The sequence below is a fragment of the Fundulus heteroclitus genome, chromosome 2 (assembly GCF_011125445.2).
Source record: "Fundulus heteroclitus isolate FHET01 chromosome 2, MU-UCD_Fhet_4.1, whole genome shotgun sequence".
In the NCBI taxonomy this organism is placed as follows: domain Eukaryota; kingdom Metazoa; phylum Chordata; class Actinopteri; order Cyprinodontiformes; family Fundulidae; genus Fundulus; species Fundulus heteroclitus.
In genome coordinates, this window is record NC_046362.1 from 38061068 (window position 1) to 38080548 (window position 19481).

Genomic DNA, 19481 nt, shown 5'->3' on the forward strand with positions numbered 1-19481 from the left:
TAATCACCTTAACAAGCTTGTTAAGCAGATCATTTTTGGGCTTTTAGTATTATCCCTATGCAGTTAAGTTATAATTCAATTCAACTTTATTTATATAGCGCCAATTCTTGAAACACATCATCTAAAGGCTCTTTCCAAAGTCAGCTTCCATCAGATCCTCCAGGTTGGTGAGAAAGTTTCCTCTCTAAGGAAACCCAGCAGGTTGCATCAAGTCTCTCCAAGCAGCATTCACTCCTAGGCCTGTCACGATAATCAATAAATCAATTAATCGCACGATAAATAAAAACTATCTGCGTCTTTTAATTTATCGTCTATATCGTCTCTGCCTGTGTTTTTCTGTTTCTATTGATGACGCTGGATGAAAAGGCTTAACTCCGGTGCTATCCACTGACCCCTCCCCTTCCTAATTTTTTTTAGGAAGGGAAAAATGAGGAGGGAGGAGGAGTGGACTATCGCATCAGGTAGTCAGTCAAAGAATCATTTGATGGCAAACTTGGCCAAAAAAATACATGTGTATTTGTGCAACAAGCACCAGTTCAGAGAGAATGTTTGGTACAGCTGGACACATTGCTACTCTTGCTCGGAATCTGTCTGACTAAAGTAGTTACAGATCTGCTTAAAGATTGTTGAGGCATCTAGTCTTATTTAAGAATCTGCTTTTGTTACGTTGCATTTTTTTTTTTATAAAATGGCAGTTTTGCCTATCTTTTTTAAAATCTAATGATATACAGACTTCATTATCTGTACTCTTTTGGTTGAATGTAGTTTTTATTTCCACCATGGTTTTATCTTGTGTTTAGTTTTTATTCAAGTGTATTTTTAGTTAACAGAGACTAAGAGTCCATTTGATTTTTATTTCTCGTTTTATTTTGTTAACCAGTTCCAGTGTAAAGTGTGTTTATCTTTGGCAGGAAATCGCAAACATTATTAAGTAATTTCCATTAAATCAGTGCAAAAAGGTCTTCAAACAATATTACCGTTTATCGCAATAAGTTTTGAGACAATTAATCATTCAGAAAAATTTGTTATCGTGACAGGCGTATTCACTCCTCCTGAAAGAGCGTAGAGCCACAGTGGACAGTCGTCTGCATTGTTGATGGCTTTGCAGCAATCCCTCATGCATGAAGCGACAGTGGAGAGGAAAACTCCCCTTTAACAGGGAGGAGAACCTCCAGCAGAACCAGAACCAGGCTCAGTGTGAACGCTCATCTGCCTCCACCCACTGGGGCTTAGAGAAGACAGAGCAGAGACACAGAAAGCACAGAAGCTCACATTGACCCAGGAGTACTTTCTATGTTAGAGAAGACAGAGCAGAGACACAGAAAGCTCAGAAGCTCACATTGACCCAGGAGTACTTTCTATGTTAGAGAAGACAGAGCAGAGACACAGAAAGCTCAGAAGCTCACATTGACCCAGGAGAACATTTTTTAGTAGGACGCTGGTTACCGGGCGGTTTGTACTGGTGGCCGTCTGCGGTCTAGATCCATTTGCCAGATTCATCAGTTCAGCTCATGAGACCAGAGGGAAATTATTCATAAATCACAAACTGTGTTTAAAGAACCGGTAACCGTCGTAGAATAATCCAGCCTGGGTTTGACTTCATAAAGTGATCTTACCCACGGTTTGTTTTTACAAATCAGAGACGCATCAAATAGTTTCAGCGTCGCAACATCTGTGTTGACAATGACAATAATAAATTACTGCATGGATGCATCATGTTTCAGACGCCTTTAATGCAAATTCTGCATGCAGATGATGAATTGTGTCGATGGACTCCTGCCGTCCCTGATGCTGGTTTCTGGGAGCTGAGGACGGAAACGTGGGTTGATCTTAAATCATATCTCTGTTGGAATATCCAGTAATACTATTGTAATTACACTTTCTCCTGATAGGATGAAACCCAGTCCCAAAGGGGTGTGTAAATGTTTTATAAATGGTTATTTAATGGTTCTGGAATCAGGGACGAGTAATTAGGTTTGGGTTGGATACATCTGTTTTTGTTGCTTTTCTCAATTACTCTGGTTTTAGCTCTTTATTTATTTTCAAAATGTAAATTGGTTGATATAGAAAACAGTTTTCTATCTAGAATAATCCAGGTTGGACATGTGGGGTTGTTTTGGGTTTTTAACTGGAAATAAGTCGCTGCTGAGCGTCGTCTTCATGAAACTGAAACACGGATCAGATCCTTCCTGCTCTCAGACTCCATCTACGACAACTCTTTGAAGAAACTTCTCATTTTTCTCAGGGGTTTAATGCAGTTTTCTAAGTATTACACGCTAACTAAACCTGTATAGTTTATTAAATAGTTTTTATGTTGTCTGTCAGGCTGTTGCCATAAACTAGCCACGCTTAGATGATAGAAACACACTGGAGTCAGACTTCTGCAGCATTTTTACATTTTGTCACGCTCTTGAGATCTTGTCCCACTTCTACCTTTTGATGCATTGATTAAACGAGGAGTTTATTTTATTATTTTAACTCTGCAGAGCTGGGTCACTAAAACATGGTAAATATCAGACATGAGCTTCTCTGTTTAATCTGAACTCGTTAAAAACGGAGGAGGAATGGCACCTAAAGCCTCACCGGTTTAAATGATTCAACGCTTCACTGTCCAAACGTGGCTGGAAGTGAATCCGATGTGGGGACAGTTTGGACAGAATCCCTAAACTAAACTAAACCCCGTTGATGTTCTTCTCCTCTCCGGCATGTTTCTTTCCTGATTCACTGCTTCGTCGGCCTTTCAGTGGACCGGCGATGCGCTCCAGCAGCGCTGCACAGCCGGTTCTGTGGCGGTTCGGTGATAATGGTCTCTGCCAGGCCCCCCCCGACACACTTCACTGTCGCTGGTTCCCCCCTCCCCCCCCCCCCCCCCCCCCCCCCTTGGCGGCCGAGGAAGAGGAGAGACGTGTCCTGGAGACGGCGTGAGGAAGTCTGAGGGAGCGATGGGCAGTAAGGACCCACGCTCTCCCTGCCTCGCCTTGCTTCAGGTGTCTCTGGCGCATGTTTTGTTGTTGTTGGCTTTGCATCAGTGAAACGATGCCTGGGTCCCGCTGCCAGCAGGCGGGGCCCTCAGGGGCCCCTCTCATTGGCAGACACGGTGCCAGGGCCCTTTGTCCTGGACTTGTCGCTACGCGCTCCGCTGACAGCTTGTTTGGCAACGCTCGTCTGTTTACTACGCATCTTAATTAGTTGGCGGCCATCTTCCCTCCGCCATCAGTCTGCAGACGCGTCCTGAACAGAACCGCTGACACAGCGGGTCTGGATCACGTGATCATTTTGATCGTATTGTTGATTATTGGGAACAAATTGCTTTTTGGTTTGTTGCAATGATTTTGTTGAGGAGAATCAACCAAAGGTTGGGGGGGGGGGGGTATTTTTGTTATTCTGCATTGGAATGAATCAGCTGGTGAGAAATCACTAATTAGGAATACGGTAGTCAGCAGTTCTCTCCGTCACAGTCGGCTTGATATGAAACACCTTCAATTAGGGCTGGACGATAATTCAGTTACGATAAATATCAATCTATCGACGTATATCAATGATAGAAATAAAAACGTCAATAAATAAAACTTCTTCCTTCCTTTTACATTCTAGCCTGTCATGTAGGTTAATATTACATCATTACATCCTCCCAGCCAATCACAGCGCAGGCCCAGGAACCAAGCTCCGCCCCCTTCAAACAGTTCAGAGAGCACGTGTTCTTTTTTCTTTTTTTAAATCTTTCAGTTTGAATCCAGTGTTTGTGTCTGTATCTAAAAACAGGTTGCTAAGCAATAGCATAAAATGGCCAGGGCTGCAAATATATGTTGTTAATTTGTTGATAATTATCAATATCAATTGGTCTGATTTCTATTTTATCGATATGCTTATTTTCCTACATCGTCCAGCTCTACCTTTATCAGCATTTTCCTGTAAAGTAGAGCAGGTCTGCCGTAGTCACACCTTTAATCCAGGGCTCTTTTATATTTTTAATAATGCACCAGGTTAGTGTCCAAATTTATTTCCATTTTTGGTTTAATAAAGTGTTTTTGAATTGAGCTGAATAGAAATAGCAGAAATCTCTGGTGTCTGTTTGGGTTTTCTGCCCCTGAATGTCTCAGCATTCATGGAGAAGCCATTAGCTACCATTACTTTATTCATAATACCAGTATCAATATGTTGCAAATATAAATACACAGTCATGAAATTCAGGTCACAGTTAAACAATTTATTACCAACAATTCAATCTGAGATCAGATCGTATCGAATCGTAAAGAATCAATTCTAAATCTTGAGAATCAGAATTGAATCGATTCTTGAAAATTGAATCCAACCTCGTACCATAATCCATCTAAAAAAACGCCTTTAGTTCTTCACAAAACTATCTAGAATAATAAAATTTAGCTTGTTGCTCCTTTAAAGATGTTACTAATTTTTATTAAGTTCTTAATGTTAATTAAAATGACCGTTTTTCACCATTTGAGCCTTTTTGTTTTTACAGAAACGTAATAAACTAAAGAAACCGGATGAACAGAAGTTGTGATCTGAACTTTGGCCACAGTTTCCACATTTGTACATCATTTATCTCTAATACTTGTCTTGTTTAATCAGTTTTCTTTTTATACGTCCTTGGTTTGTTTGGCTGATGGTGACAGATGTGTAACATATTTGACATTTTGAGTCAACAGCTCTGAGAAGCCGCTGTGCTCATCATAACCTTTCCCTATCTGCAGGAAGGAAATGGGCTTCTGTTAACACTTTTTCTGTTTATGCAATCAGTTTGCCCTTTTAGCGCTAATAGTTGATGACAAATTTTCCTCAATATTCAGGCATTTCATATCTTATCAGCAGCCCAAGCCCCATATAGAGCACTCCTTTAGTTGATATTCGTTTCCTCTTTGTTTTTATCTGATTCCGATCCATAGATCTTCACGTCTATAAATAAATTCATTTTTAATCTATTCTTCATCTCCTTTAAAGATGTTCACATCAATCAAGAACGTTGTGCTGAGGATATTTTGAGGTGGGTCATGAAGAAAAGTCTTTAACCAGACGGTTGTAAACGTGTTTTTAAAGGAATCAACACGAAGGCTAGATTTGCATGATTTACACGCAGATAGAAGCTCTGAGTCCACATCCATGGTGCCCATCCACGCTGGCAAAGGAGCAGCTGGATGACCACAGACTGGTCCACAAGATCAACCATCAGGGAAGAAGCAATGGAGAGTGTCGCCAGCTTTGAGTTTCTGGGTGTCACCATAACCTTACCTAACCTAATCTTAATGCTGACGTCTCTGCCACAATTATGTGATTTATTCAGGCACAGTTACCTGTTTTTACCATCATTTGTCTCTGTTTCTCTACAGCACCACATAGATCCAGACTTAAACTGCCTTAATTGTGTTTTATTGTTTAATCTGGGTCTTATTTTTAGTTGATTATTATTCCGTCCACCAGTGGCGGTAAAACATCTTCTCTTAAAGCGCCGTCCAGGTTATCAGCAGCAGAACCACAACAGGCCCAACAGCCGAGGAAATATAACGACCTCTTCCTCTGAGATGGCAGTCAGAACAATAAACGGATATTTTAGATCCAAAGGCCCGGGTTCTGGGGTGCTCCACCTTCAGACTTTACCGTGTCCCAGTAACCAATGTGGAGATGAATTATAAAGGGGTCTGTTTACTTTGTCTCCTGGTAGCTAAGTCTGCCCACCGCTCCCCTCGCTGAGCCCCGTCCCTGGCATCTCCATGACTAAACCCCAGATGGTGGTTCTTTCTTTTCCCCAGGAGGGTGGAGGCTCTCCACTCTCACAGGGTAAAGCTGGGGATGGGGGGGGGGGGGCTCCTGGTGTGTGTGGGTGCATTTTAACCAGGGTGTTTGTGAAAGAAGCTTTGGTGCTATTAGATGTAGCAGAAAAGCAAGAACAGATTGCTCGTTAGCATGTCCTTGTTTCTGTTGTCTAAACAGCAAGTGGATTAGCAGAGAATGGGATCAAGCCTTCAGCGCCGCTCCCTGCAGACAGATGCGCCGTCTCCTGCTTCCCCCTATTGATGGCTCTGGATTAACGCACGCTGCCGCTAGCGTCTCCGTGTAGCGCTGATGTGTGGCCCGCAGGCCACGGCTTTACTGTGACGACTTAAAGCGGCGCCGTGTAAGTTCTGACCCAAGAATCAGCTTCATTTCAGATATTAAATGATTTTTCAGGTCAATATGCAACCCTCAGCTGCCCTTCCCAAAGACTCCATGTAACTTTAGAGGGTTGGATGTGTTGCTAGGTCACATGACCTGAAAACATGTTTTTGGTTTTCTGATGTACGATTTAATCCAGAGGGGTGAACGTGGCCTTGGTGGTAAAGTAACTCCATGACTTCTCAGTCTACATGTGTGGCGCCGCAGTGCTGCCAGCGGCCTTCAGGGGCGCTAGACCTGGACGCTACAGAGTCTAGCGCCCCTAGTGGCTAAAACGTTTCACAGCGCTGATTTAAGCTTGCTAAATACTCCACAAGCACCGAGAAATATGTTCCTGTTGTCGGGTCGGCCAAACAGAGAAAAGTTTGTTTTGGCTCTGTTGATTCTTCCTGAGGAGCTCAGCTGGTGTTTCGCTGCTGTTATAGCGCAGATAAGCTAATGCTAACAACAGCATTGTTAGCATTATGTTGTCCAGGAGTTTTAAAACTTCACCGATGCACGTTCAAAAGCTTTACTCAACTTTCTCTGTTGCTTTCAAACATCTGCGTCGTGCCGTTATATGAGCATAACAGTCTGATTTCAGCTTAAACACACAACTAATGTTACGCTAATATGCAAAATACATATTTTGACCTCTTCTCGCACAGAAACAGCATTTTTTTAACCTGTCATAACAGTATCGTTCCACATGTGATAAACTCAGGTTGGGATTTATTTATTTTGTTTTCTATGACAGAACGCTGAAAACTCGTTTATGTGCTGGATTAATCGCTACACAGTAGTCACCGTAGCATTGTTTTCTCTAATTATTTCAAAGCTTTATGTAATTTTTAACCTTTACTATAGAGTACAGGTGTTTCATAGCAGACCTCTTTAGATCCATTAAATTTACCTTAGGTCCGTTCATAACTGCCTCAGAGACGTTTTCTATGCACTTTAACAGCAAATAGTCATTTTCTATAGGCTACTTCTAGATTATTGTAAGGCGACATGGTTTTGTTATTCCACTAGATATTATTCTCAAATTATCTCGTATAACCCAAAGGAGAATTAGAACCAGTCAAGTTAAATATGATATAATAATAATAATAATAATACTGTTACATTAAATTATTTAAGAGATCTGAGCATTTTTATTTTACAGTAAAACTTCATAATTGATCAGAACCGGTTTCTTTGGTTGGTTTAGGGCATTAGATGGTAGCAGGAAGCGGTGAAATGGAGACATGGGGGTGTTATTACCCCTGAAGATCAAACGGCTCTAACAGGCCTATTGTCAGACGTTGTCACTTGTATGCTAAGTTAGGGCCCATGGAAGATGCCCCCCCCCCCCCCCCCCCCCCCCCCCCCCCCCCCCCCCCCCCCCCCCCCCATCTGACTGACAGCAGAGAGCAGCAGTACCAGCATCAGATGCTTTCTCATAGGGAGTGTGTGCAGAGGGGGGAGGCGGGGGGGGGGCGCAGGCCGTTCTCTCTCAGCCCGGCCCATTGTTGCGACTCCCCATGGTTCCCACTCTCTGTCTCCAGTCTGGGGGGGGGGGTCCCTTTGCAGCTGGATGTGAAGCCCAGACCCGCGGTGATGAAATCCTCCACCCACGCAGGGGAGCCGAGGGAAACCGGGGCGGGGCCGGGATTCAGGTGCAACCGCCCAGGTGAAGAGTAAAGAACAGGCTGCTGCTTCACTGCTCTGTTCACTTCTGGTAAAAAGCAAGGCTTCATGAAGCCTTACTTTTTGTGTTTATTTCTTATTTGGGTTTGAAAATGTAACCCAGCAAAGCCCGTTTAAGGGTTAGGAAAACATGGAGTAACAGTTTTACTGTTGAACATTGAGATAACGGTGTCAGCGGTGATGAATCCACGCTTTCCTTTCCCATCACAGCAATAACTCCATCGTTCTCCTCGAGCTTAAAGCTCCAGACATACAGGAACCCAATGGGTGTCGGATCTGAAGGAAGGATGGATTTTATGAAGTCGTAGCTTGAAGTGATTTAGTTCTGACCAAGAAAGAGGAGGCAGGTAGTGCTGGCAAAGTAAAACGCATCCAAAGCGGGGGGGGGGGGGGTAGGAATGAAAGCTCTGAGCAGCAAGGGATGCATTTTCATCCAGGTTCATCCAGAAAGTGTTTGACATTTTAATAAAGCATCTGTGTATCTGTGGCAGGAGCTGAGAAGTGAAACAGCGATCGTCTTTGGGCTTCTTGCAGCTTTCCGTTTGCTGCCTTGCTCGTTTACGCCGGCTGTATTCAGTCTAGCGTGAATACTGGGCCCGGTGGCCCGTTTACATTTAATCTGTTAAAGGTTAGGAACATATTTTGATGAATTCCTTTAATGTGTCTTGAATCTAAAACTTCTACCACCAAAAACCCAGCAGGACCTTTTTTTCCTCCTTTAATTGTTTTAGTCCTTAAATAAGAAATCAGAACCAGCAGAAAGCCAGAAGTGTTTATTTGGCCAGGAGAGTCTGATAAAACCACCGGGAGCAGAATAAAATTACGCTCACCAGTGTGGCCCCATTCAGACGACCCGGGCGTGGGGGGGGGGGGGGGGGGGGGGTGTTTGGGAATGTCAGGACCTCGTCACAGCAGCCTGACTTCAAAGGGACGTGGTGCTTTGTCACCTCCTCTGAAATGCAGCGTTTGAACCCCAAAGTCTGCAGCCGGTTCCCACCGGGCTTTTATTTTGAAGGGAGATCCTGGCCTACAACTTCCTCCTGTGGCGTGTTTTCCTGTAGCTCCAGGGGGAAGTGAGCTGAAGCAGGAAGCTCCGTGAGGTTTGAGGAAGTGGACGCTGAGGTTTGCTCAGAGTGGAAGTGTGAGCGGCTCTTAGCGAGCAGCCATGGTGGCTCTGAAGACAGCTCGGTCCAGAAAGGATGGACCTCCGTGGTTCTCCTCCTCAGCCCACCTGGACCACATCGACGGGATAATGACACATCTGGAAGCTGAAACGGCCCACAGCGGGGAGCGTCCCATTTCTGATTTCACTTCCTGATTTTCCCTGATAAATGATCTCTGAGCGGCTGATGTACGGATCCATCAGATGTTTCATGGAACCGAGTCGCCTGTCGGCGTGCAGACGCTTCTTGTTTTGTTGGGGGGGGGGGGGGGGGGGGGGGTGAGAACTCAGAGACGTGAACACGTTGATGTGAGCAGACGATCTGCACATCCTGAGGATGTGAGGGCGTTCTCCTGTGGCTTCACGGCTCGTCATGTGGCTGCGTGTGGGGGTGGGAGGGCGTAGTCACACCACGGCTCCTGGAGGACCCGTGTGGGAGCGGGGGGGGGGGGGGGGGGGGGGTTGAAGTAGATATAAAGGGAGACTGAGGAGGAGGTGGAGACAACAAACAGCCCCCCCCCCCCTCCAGAGGAGCTGTTATCTATCTATCTATCTATCTATCTATCTATCTATCTATCTATCTATCTATCTATCTATCTATCTCAGCAGATATTTTCAGTGAGCTGCTAATGAGCTCAGGCTAAATCAGGAATGTTGCAGGAGGAACCTGGACTGTGTAGGATTAGTTTGCACCAAACAGCTTTGAGATAAAACTCTTAATTAATCCAAATAAGGTTTTATTAACGGTGTTTATTTCCCAGGAAACAAACACCGTTAACAGCCTAATAAAACAACTCAGAATTCATGCTGATATTTAGCCTTTAATGACCGCAGCCAGCTTTAATTAAATTAAAACAACAGAAAAAACACATTAGAGCAGCAAGGACGCCTGAGATTAAGTAATAAAAAACAAAGAACATAGATTTTAAGTTACACATCAGATCAGTAATGATGGTTCTCAGGTTCTTGAATGCGCAGCATTCAATACGGAGCGGACATGTCTCTGTGATCTGTGGTGGGTGCGTTCATAGAACCGTGAGTTATCATGTTTGTGTTATATCCTGTTTGGGGTCCTGTTAGCCTCAGTAGTAGTTTCACTGTTGTTGTAGCGTGGCGACTGGTTTTCCTACTGAGGAGCAACTTTATGTTAGAAGCTAATTAGCAATAGGCTTGGAGCTCTATGTTTGTTAGCAGCTAATTAGCATGTTTAAGCTTGAGTTTGTTTGTTTCATGTTCTGAATCTGCACTATGTATGTTTGTATTTCAGAAACATCTTGTATCTTCAGATACTTAAATGCAGATAAACTAATTGAACTGCATTAAAGGACTCTGCCTCTTATTCCTGTGAGCACCTGAACATCCCTACAGTGTTCTGACCCGACACCCTTAAGTGACTGCAGCCACTTAAAATCCACATACAGTCAATCTGTCATAGAGCCGCCACCTTTGTTAGCTCTGTTAGCTCTGTGGCTGCGCCGGGATCAGCCAGGATCGCGCGTAGACCTGGAACTCCTCCAGTTTCTCATGAATGAGGCTGACGTCTAACATCAATCACAGATCTTTCCTCAGTTTTATTCAAAATAGATAAAAACATCTGATTTTCTACATAAGTCTGAGTCCATAGTGAGAAATAAAGAATCTGCTGCCAAAAGCTGATTTATCGTCAATGCCGCGGTTCTGCTGAGCCTCCATTGTTCCAAATGAGTCAAACTTTATTCCCTGGTTCTGTGTCAGTGGGTTCCTCAGTTATTCTGCACACAGGCAGAACCCCTTTAGATCCTTATGTTCTGGTTCTGTTCCAGAGGCGTGGAGCTCAGACTGGTTCCTAGACAAATTAAATGAGGAGGAAACTGAGTTTGTTCTGTGCTGTGATGCAGGCCGGTCCGGTTCTGGTACCGACTAGTAGTCGTCGTCCCCACTCACCTTCCAGCTTTAGCTCTGACCCGATAGTTCAGTGCTAATATGAACACAGTCACTCAGAAAGGAGTCGGATCAACAGAAATGTCTCGAATCTCGCCCCTGTGGATCGTTCTGTTTCCCGTTTCAATAAAACAATATTCAGACTTTAACAACATTAGTGTTCAGCTCTCGGTTTCATGGCGACAGTCACTCAGCAGGAAAGGTTGTGGGTTTGATTCCAGCTCCCCTTGTCTTCTACAGATCAGCAGCAGTTCTTTCTGTGGTTAATGTGACTAGAACTAACCAGGTTCTGCTGCAGGTCCGCTCGAGTAGATGTGAACTATTTTCCCATTCCTCACACGCTAAGTTACCTCCCACCTGAGCTGTGGGTCTCTGCAGCTCCTCCAGAGCCACCATGGTCCTCCTGCTTCTCTGATCAATGCTCTCCTGGTCCAGCCTGTCAGTCCAGGTGGACGTCCATGTCCTGGTAGGTCTGCAGGTGCTCCATCCTCTCTCCAGGTCCACATGATGATCAGAACTCTGGGAGGTTCTGTAGAACCTGACCTGCTGTAAACTGGACCAGAACTTCCTCCCTGACCCGTCTGCTGGGTTCCCTGGTCTCCATGATGCTGGATGTTCTCTCTGAGGCCAGAACCAGAACCACTACAGATGGAGTCTTCCCTAATTCTTCTAAAAGCAGGACTGGAACTTACCGGCTTTAATGTGCACGCCGCACTTTTCAGATTCTAATATGTAAAACTCGTCATCTTTGTGTTGATCGTAAAATCCCAGTAAAATATAACGTGGAGTAACGGGGGGGTGAACACTTTTCAGCCTTGATGGTGAAGTGAACTGTGAGGAGTTTAGTTTCATGTTTCCTAATCAGAGGCTTCTGTGGCAGCTGGAAGGTTGTTGGTTTGATTCCAACTTTCCCAGACAGAGCAGAGACAGAAAAAGGCACAGAAGCTCTGATCCAGAGGAGAATCCAAACTTTAACAGCTGAACTGACAGTTTTCTCCATTTGAAGGATTTTCATTCATTCTTTTTGTTTAGTTGCGTTCAGGTCAGAATTTCTTTACGTTTGTTTCTACGGACGCCAACAAACTGCAGCGTTGGCCTGAAGTTTAAAGCCTGAAGTTTAAAGCCTGAAGTTTAAAGCCTGAAGTTTAAAGCCTGAAGTTTAAAGCCAGAAGTTTAAAGCCAGCGTGGCTCGTTTCCTCTAGCTGTACGTCTGTGAAGCAGATCCAGGTCTTCAGACCTTTAGCTCCTCGTTCTGGTCATGCTGCAGCGGGCCCGTTAGGAAGAAACGGGTTCTGGAGCCGGCGCCGTTTCTCCTCGCCGGGCACAAAGGAGACGGTGGCTGAGGCTCTGCGGAGATGTTCCACATTTGGACTATTTGTGCTCCTGATTCAGGGATTACTGAGGGGATCATGAAGTGAAAGGAGGAAAAGTTGTCTGACGGGGATCAGATAAAGCTCAGCTACAAACTGTCTGACGGGAACAATGCAGAGAGAGAGGAGATAAGGAGATGTGGGGCGGCAGGACCGGGGGAGGAGAAGGAGGCGAATAAGGAGGTGAAGAGGAGCAGCAGGGGTCTGGAGGACTGCGTCTGAACTCTGCCTCCATCCTCTGTGAAGATCCATAATCTATAGTTTATCACTTATCCAGCTCTTATCTCGTTACACCTTTCAGTTTGTAGGGTTAAAAAGCAGAACGTCTCGTGCAGACCCCCCCCCCCATGGCTTCATCAAAGTGCAGCGGCCTCTGATGGATGAGCTCCTCATCCCTGAGGAAGAGAGGAGCGTGACACAGGATCTCTGTGCATCCTTTGCCACGCGCCTGTTGATGCCGATATGAACAGCAGATTTTATTTATCAGCAGCTCAGTTTAAGCAGCTGCTGCAGCGTTTTGTCTGCTTCTGGTTTTTATATCTTAGCTGGAAATCATCTGGAGGATGTTTAAAGCAGATTTATCTCTGGCTGTGTGAAAGTTTCTGCTCCTTTATTTCTATTATTACTCTAATAAAGTGAAGATTAAAGATGATTAAAGTGGCTTTAGAATACTTCCTCCAGCTTTTCTGCTTCCCTCTGCTGGACCTTAAACGCCTCACCGATGCATCAGTGCTGCCTTCACTGACTTCTAAACTGTAGGGTTTTTCAGTTTACTACACTGCAAAAAGAGAACTAAAAGTAAGCCAAATTTTCTTATAATTAGTGCATTAGTCCTTAATTTGAGCCGGTAAATAAGATAATTAGACATACATCACTTAAAATGAGATGATGGAGATGAGCTGTTCCCATTTTAAGTGCAAAAGTCTTATTTCACTGAGAGATCATTTAAAGGTGCTGCTCAAATCACGGACAAATACACCCATTTGAAGAAAGTTTTTCTTACTTTTAGTTTCCTTTTTGCAGCTTAGCAGTCGGGCAGCAGCTGATTTCCTCGTGTTGTTTCTTGGTTGCGTTACTGACGTGGTTTTTATTTAAAAACTCTTTCATAGCCGAGTTCTCACCTACATCAGATGAATATTAGACGTGTCGCCTTGTTGAGAAAGAGAAAGCTGACGGTGCTCTAAACCTGACCAGCCTCAGAGCTTCAGCCCGGGTCATAAACTTTAGAGCCGGCAACAAACGGACTGGTGAATTTAATAATGTTCTATATTAAACATCTAAACAAGCTGCCATTTTATCTGTCGACCTGCTTCCCCTCAGCTGCCAACGCTTTGTTGGACCGGTCCAGAAATCGGGCGACGCGTTTAGGACATAACTCGTCTGTAACAGATCTAATTCATGGTTACTTTTTAAACGATGTGTTCAGTGAGTTTGGCTCAGAAACAAGTCCTTTATTTTCTGTAATTGCTGCAGGTTTTGAGTTTAATTGTCTTTGAAACATGTAAATATAAATATATATAAATTTATCACACTGGAGAGGGAAGTGGTTGGTAAACCTTCAGTGTATAAAAATCTGGATCTGTCTGTTGTCTTCGTGTTCAAATCTCCTGCTGCTAGTTTTCACAGGAGCAGCAGTTTGTTGTTTTCTGTTCTGACTTCAAGCAGAAATATTTACCCTGTTCTTCAACTCCTCCTCCTCCTCCTCCTCCTCCTCCTCCTGGGCTCTTCATCGTGCCGACGTGTTGCCTCCCTGCCTCTGCCGGCCTCCGGGGCCAGGAGCTGACCTCTGAGCGCCGCTCGGCGAGGCAGACAAAGACACACATGGCGGCGTCTTAATTAAATGGGCCTCCACGTCGCAGAGGAACCCTGATTTAGACACATTTTATGTTTCCTGGAGCAGAGAGCGGTTGTCTCAGGGCTGATGTTAGGAAATCAAACGATGATCAAATGATCCTGTTGCAGCGCTAGATGTTTGTGGGAGCAGGATCTCCAGAAGGAACAGGGTCAGGTTATTTCCTAGAGAACACAGAACAGAGAAGAACAGTTTGACCCATACAGACTTCTTCTGTTGTTTGTTTTCCATCGTTTACTCTTTAAACGCATTATCTGACAGATATGTAACTCAAATTATGAATTAACTGTAATTAACCATAATTGCTGTCTTTAATTTCATTGGCCACACTGAGGTCCAATTGCTGATGGACCCTTAGAACCTGCCTGACAACACGAAGTCGGCAGAAATATCTCAAAAAGCAGAACGTTGTGACCCGATATAAAGAAATTCAGGAAACGATGGAAACAAAGTAATTTACATCTGTTAGTTTAGGAAAGGCTACAGAGCTATTTCTGAAGCTTTGGGACTGCAGAGAACCACAGTGAGAACCATTATCTTCACATGGAGAACATCTGGAACAGCGGAGAACCTTTCTGCTTCAGTATCCTGGGGGGATAAAACGAGGCGTTTTTTTTAAAGGTCTGCCTGCAGTCACATCTGGTTTAAAGCTAACAGCAAATGAATGGCTTTAGAGTGGCCTAGTCAAAGTCTGCTGTTAAATCCAGCTGAGATGTTGCTGGCAGAACCATTGCAGGTTAAATGCAGGGAAACAAAGGATCTGGTGGATGTCTGGAGGTCCAGAACTCACTGACCCTGTAGCTACCTGGGCGTCCACCAGAACCGTGAATTAGGCTGGAGTCACAACACAGAAGATCAGATCAGGCTCTACATGCTAAGCTAACAGCTAATAACAGCTTCACTGACCGTTTTGTTTTGCTCCTAAACATCCGCGTCGTACCGTTAGCGTAGCGCTGCTCAGCGTTTTGTGTTTCTTGTCTGTCTGCCTGGGAAAGTTCCTGTGAACAACGCTTTAGGTTCTATCTGGTCTTTAAAGAGCGCTGCATGTTTTCTCCTGGCTGTTCTCCACATGCTGGCAGACTTTAAAACTTCCAGCAGGAGCTGTGTACAGGATGAGGGGAGCAGCAGCTAGCTTGATTAGCCTTAATGAACCATAGAGAGTGAGCAGAGTGACGCTGTAGCTGCGGTTCAGAGGTTGATGGAGGCTTTGTGGAGCCCAGCGGGTTGCAGTGGAGGAAGGATCGGTCTAATTATATATTATCTTATTTCCTACTTTGTAATCCAGGCAGGATCACCGGCAGCTTTGCTCCTCATGATTCATTTGCAGTGTGTAAACGGAGCATGGTTGGTCTCCTCTCTGCTCTCTCTGCTCTGACTGCAGGCGGGTTTCAGGACGAGGCAGCAGCTGTCTGCCTGTGAGACAGCGCTCAGGGAAAAGGAAGAGGCTCACGGCAGGACTCGCTGCTGCCTTAGGAGAGTAACTGCACAACAACTTTTATACCCGACAGCAGCAGAGCTACTGACATCAGTTTCTGTTTATGTCATAAAAGCGTCTGAGCCAATAGGAATACGGATACAAAAATCAACGCAAGACGGTTTAAACCCAGGAAGGCTCCACTGATGAGTTTAGACACAGAAGCAGGATTTTATCAAACATGCACTAATTTGTCCAAATAATGACCAGGATGGGTAGAAAGTACTATAAGACAACCCTGTTAGCAGCTTATTGGCAGAAAAAGTTGATTTGGAGGCGAGTTTCCCTTTAATTTAGCGTTTTATTCAATTCCCTAATCTCGTGTAGCTCTGGTCTATCCTGTCTGTGTTTTTGTCACGCAATAAAGGACAATAAAGGTGTTTCTATGCTGTTGCATGACTTTAAATTGACGGTTAATCTAATTGTGCAAAGCTCCTCCACGGCGTTTAACGTCACTGTGGCTCAAACCACCAGGTATTGGCTTTGGATTCATCTTTAAATGAAACCATCATTTAAACCCGGCCTATATAGTACTTACTCTGGTCATTAAACATCAACATTTGTTTTGATAATTTTGTTTGATCCAAAAAAAAGGTAAAGACTACAAATACTTTTCACAGCGCCAAAGCTGCTCGTACTTCAGCCTGAAGAGAAACTCAACTGGACTCCTGGCCGAGGAAAGCTGCATTTGCATTTGCAGGCACCCAGCCTCCCTTTGTCCTGTGTGACTCCAGAGCCTTTGGGTATCATTGGAGAGAGCAGTGCATTGTGGGAGGCCATGTGGGGCGCTGCGCCTGGGTTGGTCAGCGGGACAGAGGAGGGGGCCTGCCTGCCGTCTTTCCTCCGCTCTGGGCTCCTTTATCATGATGTCGGCCGTTACTGCCGCTTCATAAAGCCTGAATGGCTGAAACACAAAGCCGAGCGAGAGGCTGCAGTCGCCCCGACGCCCAGGAAGCCTGAAACGACCGGCGGACTAATCCCAGTTATCCCTCCTGCAGGAGCGTCCGCCTCAGGAAAAGAAGAGCCTTTCTGTCACGCTGTTTGTCACATTTCCATATCAAATATATCCTGTTCCTGTTTGCATGTTGCAGAGCGCAGTCTGACCTGTGGGCCGCTGCACCGACTGGACGCATGCAGTCTCACCTGAGCTAGGGGGGGGGGGATCAGTGGAGGCACCTGAGCTCTGTGGTCTTTATCGTTTTATCGTCTTATGATGAGGATTTGGATTCATCTTCACGATAAATTCCAACCAGTGTTGTCTGAAAACCCCCCAAACTGTCCGTGTTGACAGGATTGTTACTTTTTTTATTCAGAGCATCAATAAATATTAACAAATTCAAAAATGTAATTAAACGCAGTTACTTTTTAGTTATAAAAATCATCTTTATGTAACCAGAGGCCTTTTTTTGAATGTTTTTTAAGGACAGTATTTGTGCTTATTTGGCAATAATAGATACCTAAAAAAAGACTGGAAGAAAATTTAAATAGTCCTTTATCATCACTTTTATCGCAACATTACCACAATCTATTGTGATAAAATTTAAAGTCCACACCCCCCCTTACTGGGTTCACAGGTTTCAGTGTCAAACCAAACCCCGTTAGAGACGCTCTCACCTGACTTTAGTGGTAGATTTATGGTCTTCCTATGTTTGTAAAGCTTTGACCTGCTGATTCCAGCTGTAGAATAAAAAAGTTAAATAACTGCTTTAAAATATCCTTTCAAGGCTTCATGCTGTGACCTGTTTTCTCTACTAAAGCCGTGACGAGCCGCAGTCGGCTTAGCTCGGCTCAGATGTAGATCCATCTTATTTTCTGAGTCTTCTCCCCCTCAGCACCAGCCTCCTCTCAGTTAAACGCGTTACTGTCTCCTCAACCTGCTTCGGTGCGTTCACCACCAGGAAGTAACCAGAACCGCAGCCAGCAGCAAAAAAGCCAGAATAAGGTCGACCCAAAGGGGCCAAAGCCTGACAGCGTCATGATTGCTGGAGCATCAGCAGCATCGATGAATGCAGAGTCAAGTTCAAGCCTTTAAACGAGTTACACTGCAAAATTGGGAACTAAAAGTAGGTAAAATCCTCTTGAAATGTGTGTATTTTTCATTGATTTGAGCTGATAAATCAGACTGTTTGCCAATGGAATAAGAGTTCTGCACTTAAAATAAGAACAATTCATCTCCATCATCTTATTTGAAGTGCAGGATGTCTAATTGTCTTATTTTAGGGGTAGAAATTCTCATTCCATTGGCAAATAGTCTTATTTAGCTGCTCAAATCAAGAAAATATATACATATTTTTAGAAAATTGTACTTATTTTTAGTTCCCTTTTTGCAGTGTATACTAATCCTGTAAAAGTTGACATCAAGGCTCTGAGCCAGAAACTCAGTGGTCCGCTCATTTACTGTCTACTTTTACATGATTGTAGCTCTGCTGTGTTTGATTTTCTCCTCATCACTGGAAAACTGTTTTTTATCTTCACTTTTGGCTGATAGTAAAGTACTCCAGGGCTGTCCAAACTTTCTGGCATGTGGGCTGAAATCATCAAATCAAAATAGCCAAAATAATAACAAACAAAAAAAAACGTTTTTTAAGCTGTTGTGCAAAATCTGATAGTTTTAAACCATTTGTATTTATCTAATTTTAATAAATGAATTCTAATGCGCCAAAGTCTGCATTTTAGCAAAAGCCTTTAGATAGCTGTGGTCCTGTTTACTAGGAAATTAAGGAGAATGTAAAATGGTGGTTATTAAAAAACAAATGTTTGTGTTGTACCTAACATTTAATTGTAAGATTTGAAGTTGTCTGCAATAATGTTGCCCTAATTAAAAATAAAAAGTTTCCATCTGCATGAGCCACCAGGGCTGGTCAGCCAAATGTTTCTTCAAATGCAGTTCAGGGCCGCACAAAATCAGTGCGGGGGCTGTAAACGGCCCGCGGGCCACATGTTGGACACCTGATCTACCTGAACAGTGGGAATCAGACGCTGAGTGAATTTGGCCTTTTTCTCTGTAGGAGCTGGAGAAAGCGCTGTCAGAGCAGGACCTGGACTTCCTGGGGGACCTGCTGGCCTGTTTGCTGCAGGGATGCTACCAGCGCACCGACATCACGTGAGTGGAGACGCTACGCTGCCGGTCTGAGTAACACAGGAAGGCAGGCTGACGTAGACGGCTGTCAATGCGACGTAGGGCCAGACGACAGAGGAACAAAAATATCCATGAAATAGAAATAATACTGATTGATATCAACAATTATCAACAAATTCAAGTGCAGCCCTGATAATTTTATACTGTTGATGTTATTTTTAGATAAAGACACAAACACTGAATTCAAACTCAACCCTTTATTCAACCAACTTTTTACCAAAACTGTAAGTTTTTAAAAAAGGAAAAAAAAACATGTGCTCTCTGAACTCTAAAGGGGGCGGAGCTTGGTTCCTGGGTCTGCATTGTGATTGGTTGGGAGGATGTAATGATGTAATATTAACCTACATGATAGTCTAGAATGCAAAAGGAAGGAAAACAGTTATTCTATTTAACTTTTTATTGATCCTTTTTTCTATCATCGATATATAATGTTATTGAATTATCATCCAGCCCTAGCGTGACTTTATTAAAATTACAATTATTATGTCAATGTTAGCAGTTTTCTTGGTAATATTTATAAAAAAAAAAAAAAAAGGTTTTTGTCATTTAGTGTCTTATTAGATCAGAATAGCATCTCAGGTCAGACTTCATGATTCGACAATAAGAAAGAGAGGCTAGAAGTCCAAGGCCAGAACCACTGCTGGCCCAGAAGCAGAAAAAAGGCCCGTCTGACATAAACATGGCGGGGAGTCGCTCAGGAGAACGCCTGCTCATCAGTTTGAGACCTA

General features: G+C 44.0%; 1 protein-coding gene across 2 annotated transcripts in view; it reads left to right on the forward strand.

The window, feature by feature from the left end:
* The window catches only part of LOC105926542 (cat eye syndrome critical region protein 2), a 43171-nt gene that overhangs the window by 3748 nt on the left and 19942 nt on the right, over window positions 1–19481 (forward strand). For both annotated transcript variants that reach the window (XM_021316650.2, XM_012862920.3), the window contains exon 2: window positions 18623–18717. In XM_021316650.2, the coding sequence (XP_021172325.2) occupies window positions 18623–18717 (95 nt within the window). The remainder of the gene's footprint in view (window positions 1–18622; window positions 18718–19481) is intronic.